Source organism: Saimiri boliviensis, chromosome 5, assembly GCF_048565385.1.
Source record: "Saimiri boliviensis isolate mSaiBol1 chromosome 5, mSaiBol1.pri, whole genome shotgun sequence".
Classification (NCBI taxonomy): domain Eukaryota; kingdom Metazoa; phylum Chordata; class Mammalia; order Primates; family Cebidae; genus Saimiri; species Saimiri boliviensis.
Window position 1 is genome coordinate 49,234,946 of NC_133453.1, and position 15,706 is coordinate 49,250,651.

Here is a 15,706-nt window from a genome sequence, read left to right on the forward strand (position 1 = left end):
AATGATGACAAGCAATTGTTTGGCAACACTTCCACAATCACATTACAAAAGCAAACTGTAATAGGTCAAGACACGAGGTAACACCTTCCATAAGCCCGTGACAAGGCTACACTGTGCAACAGCAACACCCTGGCTAGTGTAACGTTTGGCACCTTTTGAATAAATGCTCGTAGACATCACAGAGTGTAGAAATGGCAATGGCTGTACGATTCAGCAGATTACCAGCACCAAGTTAAAGAATAATATTCACTTGTGCATGATGTGAAAAGGAATGTTGGCCATAAGTACTTTGTGAACTGCACACACTGATATGATCAGTAACGACTCTAATATTCAAATGTGAAACATAATACTGCGTGTGTTTAAAAGGAAAGGCGCAAAGGGGAAGTGGAAAGAGAACTTTCATTGACCTTTTGCTATGCATTCAGTGCTTTTCATTTTTTTATCATATTCAACCCTGAGGTTGGTCTTATAATCCCTGTATTACAGATGAGAAAATGAGGCTCCATCCCAGTCTTGGTAAACAACAGAGCCAGCATTCAAAGCTCTGGGTGACTAGGTATCATGCTTACACTCTATATAATTTTCCAGCCATAAAAAAAGCAAAAAGCAATGCCCTTAAACACTTAAAAATGTTGTACTTTAGAAAAATACATGAATTTGCCTAAGCAACTCCATCACAAGATGAGGAATCTTTTATTACAAAGCAGTTGACGCTTTTACCACTTCAAATGCTTACTCTATTACCCTAGAGCCTCCCATTTCAATTTCTTTATGACTTTTCTCGTAAGTCACAAGCTTCTAGGTAGAAAAGTAATCAGGGAAAATGTTTGCCCCAAAATAATTTACTCATGCTTAAGACCATTCCTTATTGGTTTTCTTCCCCTAAATGTGCATGCACCAACATAATCTAACAGCTTGAAGCCATACCAAATAATTACTCAAAGTAGAGAACATAAATTCAATTCACTATAGGGATTCACCACCTGACCACTTTAATTTACTTAAATGTGCCCCTGAATTAAGTCAAAGCAGAACATTGGCACAGCCTTCTCTTCTGCCTTAGGTACTTATTTCTACCACCACCAATTGAGCCTCTGCTAACAAAATTTAGTGAAGAAGAGTTATTATTAGACACCGGATATTTAGTACAGAAGAGATATTCCAGATATTCTAACGCAGCTACATCCTCTTCACAAGATACAAATTTAAGTTTATATTAAATTTAACATAAATTTCCATGTTAAGGAAAGAGACAAACATATTAAGCCATTCTAATGTTGAAGTTAAGCGGGCAGGGACAACAAAACACGAATCGGAACTTCCCCCCGCCCCACTGTGCTGCCGCCACCTGACTATCAACACGGACCCAGGCCATCATGTAGGGGCTTTCCTAGTTCAAATCATTACCAGCTACTCCACAATATGTATAAGTGCCTGTGTGTGTCAGAGACAGCCTCCCCAAGGCCAAAGGTGTGACAGAAATAGTCTAAGACTGCACCTGCTAGAGGATGAAGTTTTTTAACAGACAGACAAATAAAAAGATGTATTAGTTGGGAAGAAAAAAAAATCACATCCCATACTTTGGGATGTAACAGAGGAAGGATTAGAGAGTATGATAAAAACTTCATTATTTTATGTATATTCTCCTCTCCTGGAAAAAGAAATGATCTAAATTCTTGATTAAGGCTAATTATGAAAGAATCTGCTTCGTCTTGTGAGGTGAGAAAGACAATGAAAGCCTGATTGAAAGGCCGTGACTCAAACTGACTGACCCGCAGAGACCCTGGGCCTCGTCTCCAGTTGCTCGAAGATGAGCATTATGAAAAAAGCATCTCAGTGGCACTAAGGTTCTTCCAGTGAATTTATGCCTCTTCGTTAAAGCAAAAGGAGACATTAAACAACAAGCATGTGCCAGTGATCTAAGCAACTATAATTTATCAACCTTCTTCCTCTTGTCTTACTTAATCACTCCTGAAGAAAAAGTACCAAACAACCGTGAAGGAATGGCATAACTGATGGTAGTTTCAGTGGAAAATCCTGATTATGAACTTACGTTTACTTATGTATTGGGACATATATTCTAAAATCTATTCTATACTTTTTCTGAAAACGGACAACATAACCCTCCAGACTGACAACTAAGAAGGTTCACTCATGACAAGTTTCAAAGATTTTTTAAATGGGGCAAATATCTTTTACAAATCATTCACTCACTGTGTATGTGTACTACAGTAAAAGAAAAAAGGTATAAACACTGACTTCAGGGCTCAGACAGCCCTGGTCTCACATGATCCTCCATCTATTTGCAGGTTTGCTTTGAGGGATCCAAGCATCCAGTATGCCACGACATCACAATTCTGCCCCACCTCCACGGCACTTTGCAGCATTTTCAGAAAACAACTTAAAAGTTTTCACTCAAAAATCAGTATCCTCAAGTTATAAAATCAGCATTAAAGATAGCTAGACATAGTGTATTAAAGTTGTTTTTTTTGAGACAGAGTCGTGTTCTGTCACCAGGCTGGAGTGCAGTGGCGCGGTCTCGGCTCACCACAAACTCCGCCTCCTGGGTTCAAGCAATTCTCCTGCCTCAGCCTCCTGAGTAGCTGCGACTACAGGCGCGTGCCACCATGCCCAGCTAATTTTTGTATTTTTTAGTAGAGACGGGGTTTCACCATGTTGGCCAGGATGGTCTCAATTTCTTGACCTGGTGATCCACCCACATTGGCTTCCCAGAGTGCTGTGATTACAGGCGTGAGCCACTACACCCAGCCTGCATTAAAGTTTTGAAAGGGTTGCCAGTGTCTGTATAGCAAAAATTAACTTGGGCTTTAAAGCACTAAGAAAAACTTGGTTTATTATATGCCTAATTACTGTTTTTTATTAGGATTTTGTTCTATACATATAGGATATATATATTTTCACAACAGATTGTTTTCTGATGCAAATTTAATGTTTAATAATTGAAAATTTGTTCTTGAATGTATCTGAATCTAAAATTCTAGACCCAATCAAGAAATGAAATTAATGAGATATCTAGTCCTTACTATCTTGATTACTACCCTAACAAACACAAATTCGTTCATTCATCTGAGGTTAATTTATATATATTTCAATACCTGGCTTATTCAATATTTGTATATAGTCTCATTTCATGATAAATACATAGTCATTTTTCATGGTAAACAAATTTTTGTAAAAAGAACAACAAAGTAAAATCAAGATAAAGGGAAAGCATCTACTTTCATATAAAGCCACCCATTACCACGTCACAGAATTGCTCTTTTGAGATTTCAGTTGTATTGCTGCAGATACTTCACAACCAATGATTGACTAGTTCTGTCTCTTTAGGAGCTTTAAAACTCAAAATGGGGGAAAAAAAAAAAAAAAAAAAAAAAGCCCAGTCTTGTATGTATTCCAAATTAGGCAATCTCAGTTTTTGATTTGTGACCCTAAAAAGGCAGATTAAAAACAGACACTTTATTAATAAATATCCACTAGCTATTGACAGGGCCAGCTACTGACTCATACCCAGGGAGTCTTCTATTTCACCTCAAAACACATATTCCCAGAAAACTGATCAGAGTTTCCTTTAGGAAGTATTCTAATAGGCAGTTTCATGTCTTTTATTGATGACTTTCCATCAATAAAATCAAATATATGATATAAAAGAAGAATAAAGCTGTAAATCTCAAACAATTTAAGAGTAAAACCACGTTCCATACCCTACAAAATGGCATGAATGCAGCACATACACAGATTAAACAATATGCCATGCGATAGACAGCACATAAAAGTATAAGCCAATTGTGTCATAAATTCAAAAGAAATGTGAAAAAACAAAGCAATCCAGAGTAACCTGCTCCATCCTCCACCTCCACTGTGAGGAGGGTGACCTTTTCCTTCTGCTTTATGTTTCTGTGTGGAAGGGTTTCCTTAGAGTAACTCCAGTAGCCTACTGGCCCTTTACTCACTCCTCTCCATGACAAGAGGAAAGACTTCACTGAGCAGCGAGGTTTACAGAAGGAAAGGGCCATGCAGAGGGCTCAGCTCTCTGAGTTCCCCACACCGTGCACACATCTGGCTCTACTCCTCACTGCTGTAAGACAGATGGGGCAATGCACACAAGGAGAGGCCAGAGGTTGCTTTGTGTTGTCAATCACTGCCTCACTACCAAGGTGCCAGAGGACCACAAACACACCTACTTGGGTGATAAACCAAAACCCACTTTCCTCAACCCTGCCTTTAACAGCAATAAAGCTACTTCCTCTCCAGCTTGATTCTTGTGTCTATTTTACAAGTGCTTCCAAATTGGATGAAGGAAAGGATATATTATCAATCACACCCCTGTATCAGTTGGTTTTTGCTGCATAACAAATCATCCCCAAACTCAGCAGCTTAAAACAATACCATTAATTAGCTCATGATTGTAAGCATCAGCTATACAGTTCTGGCCTGAGCCAGCCTGGCTCATCTCTGCTGAGCTTGGTCACAGGTTGGCTGTCTGTGGGCAGACTGGCTGGCAGCCGTCTGGACTAAGATGTCCTCATTTATATGTCCAGCAGTTCATTCCATGTGTCTCTCCTCATCCAGCAGACTAATCCAGGCTCATTCACATGGTGATGATGGTGAATTCCCAAGATCAGCAAGAGAGGATAAACTCCAATACATAAACATTCCTCAAGTATCTGGTTGTGCTGTATTTGCTAATTGTTCCATTGATCAAAATAAATCTCCCAGCCAAGCCGTGAGTCAGTGAGAGGGGACTAATCAGGGGTGTGGACACAGGGTGAGAAATTCTTGTGCTACTTCTGGAAACAATGTATCAGACAGCAGCTATCTAAAATAAAATGACTACAAATGATTTGACACTCTTTCCGTTGAGAGGTATGATCTGTGTCACTGCCCTTGAAACTGTGCAGGCTGGTACCCACTGTGACTATAGAGTACAGCAGAAGTGACAGGCCATACGCTTTCCCAGGCTACTTCAGGCTTCCTCCTCAACCTCCTGGAACACTGGTTGCCAGGATGTTACTTTCCTCTTAGAACCTAGTTGTAATACTCTGAAACACCCAAACTTCTTGTACCCTCTACTAAGTTTGAGACTGGGGCCAGGGTGGGGGGTTGTCAGGCGGTGCAGCAAGAATAACCGGAACAGACTAATCACAGGATTTGCCTCCCTTCATAATTAACAGACTTTTTTTTTCAAGCTGAGCAAAAGTAACAGGAGAAGTCTGACTGCCAATAATTTTGTTTGCTTTTCTGAGACTTAGGAAATTTAAATGATTAGCACAGAATATTCAGACAAAATTTTCCAATAAAGCAGAAGCTTTATTTCTCAACAAAACTCTCAACTGTACATAATTACTTGTGATCATTAGTTAATTCATTTAATTAATTCAACACTATTTTAGTTGGGGTCATTCAGTAACGAACCAGACTAAGGCTCGGTTCTTATACAGCATGTATTTGGTGAAAGGCTAGAGACAATAAACAAATAACTATAGTGAAAAAAGCAAATATTTCTTGAGCGTTCACTATGTACCAGGCACCATTACAAGTGCTTTAGATACTACTAATATTTTACACCTCAGGAAAACCTATGCAATCGGTCCTATTATTGTTATTCTCCTTTTAAAGTGAAGAAACGGAGGCACAGAGAATGAAGTAATTTGCTGTCTTTTTGTTCAGACATTGGAAACCACATGATAAACCAACAAGAGTTGCAAAAGTAGGCTCATGGATATGCCCCAAATAATGAACAAGGAAAAGAGATAGAGCCTGCCCTGTTTGCACCTACACACCTACTGTGTCAGGTCTTACACTAGGCTCCTGATATGGTCATGTGAACAAGACAACCACATCTCTTGTCCATAGTTTGCTCAGGTGTATGCACATCTAAAATAACAGTTTCTTCATAGCATGCATTTCTCTGTGGTATTCTTTCAGAAGATAGAATCCTTTACCACATGTTCTCCAATGTCTAAACTGACACCAAATGCCTGTGATATTAATTTCAAAAACTAGATTCCAAAAGCTTCCAGTTCATAACACTAGATGCAAAATCCCCAAATACAAAAACATAAATGAGACCTTAACAAAGTAAGATAAATATTATTTTATATCATCTAAACATTTGGATGTACTTCTATATTTTATCTTCTCTATTGAAGCAAATGTTTTACCATCTTCTATTTTGATACGTCTCTTAATGACACTAACCTCAGGGATATGCAATTTTCAAGTGAGTTCCAGACTTAACTTGCCTCTTTCAGAAAAAGAGAGGGAAGTTGCTGGGCTTTCTTTTCCACTTCCTGGGTACACAATAGGCTCAAGGGATATTGTGCCTTTTTCAAGGTTAAGAGTTTTAGCCAATGACAATCTATGCTTTCACCAGACAGCAGCTGGAAATTGAGGCAAAATATACTTCCTACAAAATGGCAAATCTTGTCTTCTTTTCTAGGCTACAAGAAGCTAACTTTTAGCAGTTTGGAGAGAACACAAGTGGGTTTATCCATTGCTTTAAACTCCCTTCTGCCAGAAGGCAGCAACTCCCAGTGACCACCTATGAGTCAGTTCTCTATACAGGATGAAATTTCCTGCTCTTACCACTAATGTATTCCTTCTCTCTCCAAAGCAAAGGATACTCTTAAATGCCATGGTGCTCCCACCACCACAAATTTCAATATAATTTCACTGTGGGAACAAATGGTAACAAATACCATATGAAATCCATTCATGAAGACGTATTAATCTTAATTGGAAAAGAACTGGGTGTTTAGTATTTATTCTCCATGGATACTGCAAGAATCAGGGGACAAGAAGACATTTGTATTTAGAATTTAAAACTTCAAAATTTAAAACCAAAGTTGTTTTCTAATCTTTATATTAATAAAGTAATACTGAATTATTTTCCTAGAATTCTTGAGAGTAATATCGATTAAATCATTCCAAAATATTTAGCTATAAGTTCTGTAATGAAAATAACAGTAAACCTACTCTCATTTTTTTAAAACTATGTTTTATTAACATTATAGCTAGAGTTAATTTGTCCTACAAAAAGAAAGTACTAAAAGACTCAGGAATATCATTCAGAATAAATAATCATTCCTTAAAATGGTGATCTTAAAACTGAAGCATGCCACTGGTTGGATAGCTCTGATCAGCTGCCATATGTTGTAAAAGGAGTTAGCCTAACAAGTTTGGCAGAGGTCATAATCCTTTGCCTTTGGTTACATCACACAGGGTTTGCATGAGTACTTTCACTCCCATATTTGGTGTATGAAATCATTTAACTTAAGTAACACTATCCCATTCAACTTCAATTCATATTAAAACTTTCTCTTTAAGGCATTTTTCTAATAAGTAAACATTCTTACAAGTATGGACAATCCCAACACATGGCATACAAAAGTGTGTAGTCGGGAAAAATAAAACGGAAACTTCTTTTTTTTTTTTTCTTTTTTTTTTTTTTTTTTGAGCTAGGGTCTCACTCTGTCACCCAGGTTGGAGCGCAGTGGCTTGATCGTGGCTCACTGTAACCTCTGGCTCCCAGGCTCAAGTGATTCTCCTACCTCAGCCTCCTGAGTTGGTTGTGCCGTCATAACTGGCTAATTTTTTGTACTTTTGGTAGAGACAGGGTTTTGCATGTTGGCCAGACTGGTCTCAAATTCATGAGCTCAGGCAATCTGCCCACCTTGGCTTCCCAAAGTACTGAGATTACAGGTATGAGCTACTGTGCCCTGCCAGAAATTAAATTATTTAAGAACTACAGAATGCTGGAAATGGGGAGAACCATGGGAATTCATCCAATTCAATCCTATTATTTCAAAGATGAGAAAGCTCTAGCCCTAGATGGTTACTCTCTGAATCATGATTAAAATTTTCTTTTTAAATCAGTTACATAGTTTGCTCAAATTACTAAATAATAACTTTCAAATGGCATTCTTCTGCTAGGGCCAGTCAGGAAGATCTCAGTAGCATCTGAGAGTGCCAGGATTCTAGGCTACCCATCGCCTCTTCAACCAGATCAGGTCTCATTTTACCTGTACCATCTTTTGGGTTCAGCACAACATTTCCTTTGAAGACGAAATGCCATTGTTATGAGAAAAATAAACACACACTTTGGGTACTTCAGTTAGCTCTTCTTCTTTTTTAAAGTCTAAACTTCCACTTTTTTATTCTAATAATCCCAATAGCACCATGGGATGGTGAGGCAGGCAGGGGCAGAAAAAGGTTCAGTCCTATGGTCCTCAAAAAACCCAGAAAACTCAAGAGAATAACCAGACTGTGGCTGGGGGTGCACAAAGCCCTGAGTCATCATCTTACATTATCCAAACTACTCAACCACGAGCCAAGAGGAGCAGGGACAACAGGGTTGTGCCGTGGGCACCACAGCTCCAAAGCACTGCCAATACTGCCTTTTTATGAAAGACACTGAAAACCCTCTGTGGCGCTCATACAACCACTTTAGAAAACTCTGAACCTGGGCTATATGAGCAGACCTCATCTGCTTGTGTGTGTGTGTGTGTGTGTGTGTGTGTGTGTTTTAATCTTTCACATAAAATATTTCACTTCCACAGTCACAAATCATATCTAAAGAAGGTTAAACAATCTGTTTTGTCTAACAAGTATATCACATTTCAATTACATAAATACACTGGAAAAGAAGCAAAATTTCTCAAAATAATATTTGAAGTACAGGTCTACTCCTTTTATTGGGTAAGTATTACTCCAAAAATTATTAATTTAAAACCAATTATTTACAGTTTGGCTTTTATCATACACATTTTGTTAAACAGATCCCTTAGAGGATCTGTTTTCATACTGGATTGCCTTTAAAGACCCACTGGATTTCAAAAAGACCTATAGAATATAAAAAACAGTAGGACAAAGTTATTTACTTAACAAACTTCTAAAAAGCTTTTCCAAGGTAAAGATTTTAAGTGATCTTTAAAAAGATTTATGAATTATATTATAAAACAATCTGAAATGCACAGCTTACAGTCTAAATATAAAGCAAGGAAACATATTCTTATGCCTCAAAGACACAAGTATCTAAACCATTCTAAAACTATAAATATACATTTCAGTATTCTGAACTTCTTTACAAGGACTTAAGAAAAATACTCACAGTTACTTATTACTCCTCCTAGCGGATCGCCTTTAAAGTCAAATTCAATATCCATATATTTGCCCTGCCAAAGAAAGATTTTGTGAGTTTTCTACTTCACCTCAAAATATTCACTCAGTGTACTTCTTATAGAATAGCAAACTAAGCCCTTATTTTTATACATTTGTTTAAATGTAATTAAGAAAGACAGTTTATATAACCACGATGCAAAACAACATGCCTCCATAAATAATTCATACTAAATACCCCCTTAGTTCAAAGCTAATATAACCCACTGCTAATTTAGGAACAAGTCTTCTCAGCCATCATGTGACTTTTCCACTTCAGATATCTTTCAAACTTCTGGATGATATGTACTCAATTCAAAAATCAAACAGAAAAATAAGTTGTCCTTGTATATACACTGCTTGGGAAGATAGTCTTTTTTATTGGCAGAATGTGTTTTAAGCCATTGCTAGGAACTTGGAAACACTGGTAGATGAAATGAAACATTCAGAGATCTGTTTTAATATCTAGTCAAATCAAATACAAGGTTATATGTTATGAACAGATCAGAATCAGATTGATCATTATTACTTTTTTTGGCTTTTCACCCAGATTATAATAGCAATATAAAACGCAGGTTCATTTTACACTTTACAGATGGTATCTTAAACACACAGAAACACACATGGAATTTAATACTCTGATTGTTAAAGAACTGGTCTATAATTGCCTAGTTAAAGAGTAACAAGTATAAGAAAATAACCATGACAGCTGTTTCTTGTTTGGAAAAGTCTGTGTTGATCTAATAAGTAATGTCTTTGGTTTCGTTTCACGTCCTAAGAATTACTTTAACTCATTAATTTTCAAAGTGATGGTAAGGGAAAAGGAATATGATCACATGGAACTTGGTCAACAATGCAATTTGTGCCTTTTTATCAGCTTCTGCATGCTCCTGCACCTTCTCTTTTTTCATCATCATGGGCCATCTACCTTTTCAGGTCTGCACTTATTCATAAGGATATGTCCATCAACCACGTCCTTAAAGCTGAAGTAGGCACGAGTGAAAGCAAGGCATCGTCCCTGCCTTCAAGGAGCTTACTGTCTAGTGGGAAATTAAGACAGGTCAACAGGGCATTCCAGTGTAGGAGGATTAGTCCTACAGTGGGTCCTGGCACTATGCCAGAGAAGCAGGCACAAAGGGAGAGCAAGAAATCTGCCCCACCTTAATTGCAAAGTATCAGCAAAAGTGAGGCGGGGAAGGAGGTGGGAGACCAGGAAGAAGTAGGCATAAGAATTGGCAACCTTGAGGATGACGAGTGGGAAACAAGGCTGGAGAGGGAAGTTGGGAGTACATGAATACTTTGAGATATTCTCGTCACAGCAAAGCCATGTCCTTAAAGGCTCCTAAACAAGGATGCCATGATCAAACCTGCCTATTTACAAGATTTCCCTGGCTAGAGTGGAATGAACAGGGAAGAAGCAGGAGTACATGGAGCTGGCAGGAGGTGGCTCCAGTGATTAGGGAAGAAATGCTGGTGGCTTTAAGCAGAAGTAGCCAAAGAGAAAAGTAAAATTGAGAGCTATCCAGAGTGTCCCAGTAATAGGTCTAGGCTGGATATAGGAGATGAGAGAGGTTAAAAAAAGTCCAGTCACATGGCCCAGGCCACTGAGTGGACAGTGAGGCCCTCCAGGAAGGTGGGGTCCCAGGAGTCAAAGCAGCTACAAAGGAGGGGAAGAATGGTTACTCTGTCAAAGGAGTCAGAGGCTGACCACGTTAAGAGGGGATCATTCTGATAGAAGATGGTCCCTAGCCACAGGAGGCAACAGAATCTACAGCCTAGGTAGAAGGAGTATACGTAGACATATGTATAGGCCAGGCACCAGGGAGCAGGATTAACTCAGTTTGAGGGCCTCTCTGATGACAATGGTGATTTCTGTGAAGTAGGCGTAATCGCATGAGCTGCAAGTAAAAAAATAGGAGGTTTGAGGAGAGTAGAATAAACACTGGAGAGAATGGAAAAGGAAGCCAACCAGGGATAAACTGATGAGTGGCCAGCCTGAGAATTCAGTAGATAGTGAAATGACACTCCTCCCACTCAGCCACTTCCTGATTACTCGCCAAAAGTTGGGTTCTGATCATGTCACTAGTCCACTCAGAAATAACTCAATATGTCAAACTAGAGCTGCTGTGGTGGGGAGGGAACACTGTGAGGCATCTCCGTGGGAATGCGGGTTCAAAATGTCGGCTACGATGAGCAAGCATTAACTAGAACATAGCAGGGTCTATCAGACTGCTCAGTGAAGAGGTCAAGGAATTCATTCAAGGTTAACCAGACCAACACAGACTGGTTTGCAAGGAAAATAAATTAGAATTTCCCCAGAGCACAAGGATATAAACCACTGTTATGTACAGTAGTAACTTTAAATACAGTAAAGTCCTGCTATAAAATTAAAACATGGGTATATTACTAGTCAAGTCACAGACCACAAAGCAGAGAAACTGCTAAAAACTGGGCATGAAATGATTTAGCCTATAATCAGGTATTAATCTCATATCCTAATACCCTTGTTATAATAGGATTTTCCTGAAGTTACTTAATAAGCCAAATCACCTGCCAAGCCTTTCACTAGATTTCCAATATCACTAAGTAGTAACAGCCTTTTAAGCAACATGGGTTTCTACATTTTCATGGTCTATAGACTAAATATACTTGCAAATATTAAAAACTGTGTGTGCATATAATTTGCAAACAGCAAAAATAAAATCTCTATCGCATAAAGAAGCTTGATCACTGGAATTACTTCTGTCACTCACACTTCACTTCTATTTGTGTAATGCGATTAGCCATGTTACCACAACAGGAAAAGGCACGGATCAAATCAGTTATAACAACTTAAGGGGCTAATCTGATGAGAAAATTCACAGCCTTGGAATTAGGAAACTTATTTAGCCTGTCATTTTCTAAGCCAGGTGTCCCCAAACTTTTTACACAGGGGGCCAGTTCACTGTCCCTGAGACCGTTGGAGGGCCGCCACATACTGTGCGCTTCTCACTAACCACCAACGAAAGAGGTGCCCCTTCCTGAAGTGCGGCGGGGGTGGGGGGGTGGATAAATGGCCTCAGCGGGCCGCATGCGGCCCGCGGGCCGTAGTTTGGGGACACCTGTTCTAAACTATCAAAACTATCTCCACCTGAGGTCACTGTCCTGCCTTAAGCACAAAATAACCTTAAGAAGAAAAGAGCCAAAAGGGATCTAAAAGAAGAAGGGGGAGAAAAGGTCAGGAAGCGTCTCAGGTTAGGAGGTATAAAAAATCATCAAAATTGTCTCTGGTGGCAGTCAGTAACGCATGTGAGAAGACGGTTCGTAAAATAAATGATATTTATTATAAAGATGTATACATCGATTTCAAACCACCACCATCAGACTCAACATTCCCGCAGCGGCGTCCAGGCAGCTGTGTCTCTGTAAAGGGCAGAGGCACCAAAAGGCATGGCCCCACTGGAGGAGGCCACTGCGTCAACACGCAAGGCACAGGCGAGGCGGTCGTGCGGGACAAGGCTAGAAAGACGGAGCCTGGGCCGGGCACGGTGGCTCAAGCCTGTCATCCCAGCACTTTGGGAGGCCGAGGCGGGTGGATCACGAGGTCGAGAGATCGAGACCATCCTGGTCAACATGGTGAAACCCCGTCTCTACTAAAAATACAAAAAACTAGCTGGGCGTGGTGGCGCGTGCCTGTAATCCCAGCTACTCAGGAGGCTGAGGCAGGAGAATTGTCTGAGCCCAGGAGGCGGAGGTTGCGGTGAGCCGAGATCGCGCCATTGCACTCCGGCCTGGGTAACAAGAGCGAAACTCCGTCTCAAAAAAAAAAGAAAAAAGAAAGACAGAGCCTGTCGGCAGGAGGAGCATTTTCCAACTCACTCAAGCTCAAAACACCAATTAGATTTGGGTTTTATTATTCAGTTCTACTCCACAGGCCCACATCCGCCCCACATGCTTGCATCTGCTGCCAAGCCTATGGACTTTAACTCCACTAAGTTTTAAAATAGATGCCATCCTTTCTGGATCTGCTAAATAAGTGACGAGGGCTATAGGGTACGCCCTAACCGTAAACTTGACACCCAGTTTATCTTTCTCTTTACTAAATTTCTGATTCTTGATTTCTGAATACCAAAACTCAGATAAGTAAAGTGTTACTCTAAATAGCCTCATTTAAATTGCTTATGGGATTTTATGATAGAAGACGTCAAGAAAACATGATAAAAATAGCTTGTTACTTCAGAAAGAATTCAAAAGGAAAATTCTAGAAACTTATAGAACTTCATGTCTCAATAGCGATGATGTTCCTCTTATTTTAAAAATGTGTGTATTAAGAAATATTAAACATCAACTGGTTGTTTAAACATACACGAGCTAAATATTAGTGTTAACACTTATGCTTATACAAATACTTACAAATCTAGAGGAGTTGTCATTCCTTACAGTTTTGGCATTTCCAAAAGCTAGTAGGAAAGAAACAGATGCATAGTTAAGAAAAAAATAATCTCAACCAGAAAGATAAAGCAAATACAGTATTTGAAATCTATGATTTCTGGAAAATACAACTTGTAGCAATGATATTTCTGTCCAAAACTTCCATAGAACTATACCTAACAGAAGTCTCAGTAAGTTGCTAAACTTCCATGTCTTACAAGATCATAGAAAAAGAGAATCATTCCTATGATTCATGGAATGTTTTCAAGTATTACTGTAACTTCATCTCATCTAATTTAACACCTTTAAACACTTTTAGAGAGCAGCTGAGTGACCAGGAAGCAAGGTTTTATGCTCTTCTAGGATTATGATGACTGAATAAGGTTATTTCAGAGATTGCTTATTATTATTAAACGCTTTTTGGAACTTGAAGTTTCCAGATCATGGGAAATGGAACTAAATTGTTTAATTAATTTTAAAATAAAGCTATTTAAATATGATTAATTATACAAGAAGAGTAAGAAATTTGGAAACAATAGTCATTTCTAATAGGCTAAAAGTACCACATGGTTTCTCCTCAGTTTATGTACATCAGACCTAGGTGAAACTTTACAGACAATAAAGAAAAACAATTTGGCCCGTAATGCAAAATACAAATGTTCCAATCTCAGCTGTTTTCTGGAGACATATCCAGGACTCCCTTTAAAGGAGGGCATTTAAGAACCATGTGGCTGACGCTGCTCCAGGCACACAATGCTCCTGTTTAACACAGGGAATAGCATGGAGTCATATAGTAAAAGGATTTTTTTTTCACCAAACCTATACATAAGATAGGAGCAAATTAACCTGGGCCATGGTAGAAGATTAAGCAGCATAAATACAAGTTGTACAAGTAGAGGCAATCCCTGCTTGATGCTCTGAAAGACCCGCCCTGCTCATCTTTACGCGCAGACTCAGGTTCAATGGGTCTGAGACGGGCATGAGATCCTCCGTTTCTACCAAGCCTCCCACCCGCCCAGTCTGTTACTGGGATACAGAGGCCACATGGCGGCTAGCAGGATGATGTGGTGAACAGGAAAAAACTTTTGGAGTCAGAGGTTAGGCATCAAATTTCTGGAACTCTCCGTAACTTCTTCAAATTAAACAGGGAGTGGATTCAACTATTGAGGGTTCAAATGAGAATTACGGGCTAAAATCTGGTCTAAAATCCAGTCCGAGTTTTGAAAGCAGTCACCTGATCAAGGAGTGAGGGTGTATGCTTACATATGTTAACTGTGGTAATTCAGCAGCCACACCGATGCATTCTATTTTGTGAGGGGTGTTTTTTTGTGTGTGTTTGATTCTTAAAAAATAGTTGTTCAAGCTAAGACAACATTTACAAAGTCAACAAAGGCAAAGTTCTTTGCCTTAGAGATGGTGCTTGGACTGAATATGTTTTGGTAGATCCCTAGGAGCAAATTCTGTCTTCCCGAGATGATGAGCTGAGATGCTATACAGAGTGAAGAAATCTGCACACTAAAAATACTCAAAAAGTATGCTTGCTGGAGAGGTTCCTGTTGTATCCCATATCCACCACCAGTTAAAAGGCTTTCATGAATGCAACCTTGATAATGGTGTGTATTGACCCAGTTATCATGAGGACTATGACATTTCTTGTGTTTTCACAGGCTAGTCTTTTGTGGTGGGTGTGAACAAGTAGGGCTGCCAAGTTAGCTAACTTGCACAGCCCCAAGTCCAACTAGAGATGCTGATGCATAAAGGACAGTTTATTGTGGCTTGAAGGTCAGGGGCAAGTGAAGGAATTGCTTCAAAGAAACTTTATTCAGGGTGCTATTTGCAAGCCATAAACCATCTTTTCATCAAACAAATCTGAGTTGCACATTACTAAACACAACCCGAAACACTAAAGTCTTTTATTATGAGCCACAGAATAAAAAGCAAGTGTTCCATTATAGAACACTTGAGACACATTCCTCAATTGGTTTTTTTTTAAGTTCATTGTTCTAAACGTTCATTTACAGTAGCAGCTCCAGTTAAAAAGTAAAGCATTCCCATAAAAGATAATGCATGCCCACGGTGGACATTTCTTCCATTTCCTGCACTGGAGCCTAGATCC

At 39.2% G+C, this 15,706-nt stretch overlaps 1 protein-coding gene across 10 annotated transcripts in view; it reads right to left on the reverse strand.

The window, feature by feature from the left end:
* MYO1B (myosin IB) overlaps nt 1–15,706 on the reverse strand; it is a 188,189-nt gene that overhangs the window by 70,612 nt on the left and 101,871 nt on the right. For all 10 annotated transcript variants that reach the window (XM_074399339.1, XM_074399345.1, XM_074399342.1 and 7 more), the window contains exons 6-7: nt 13,573–13,619; nt 9,134–9,197 (exon numbers count right to left, since the gene is read on the reverse strand). In XM_074399339.1, coding sequence (XP_074255440.1) covers nt 9,134–9,197; nt 13,573–13,619 — 111 coding nt within the window. The remainder of the gene's footprint in view (nt 1–9,133; nt 9,198–13,572; nt 13,620–15,706) is intronic.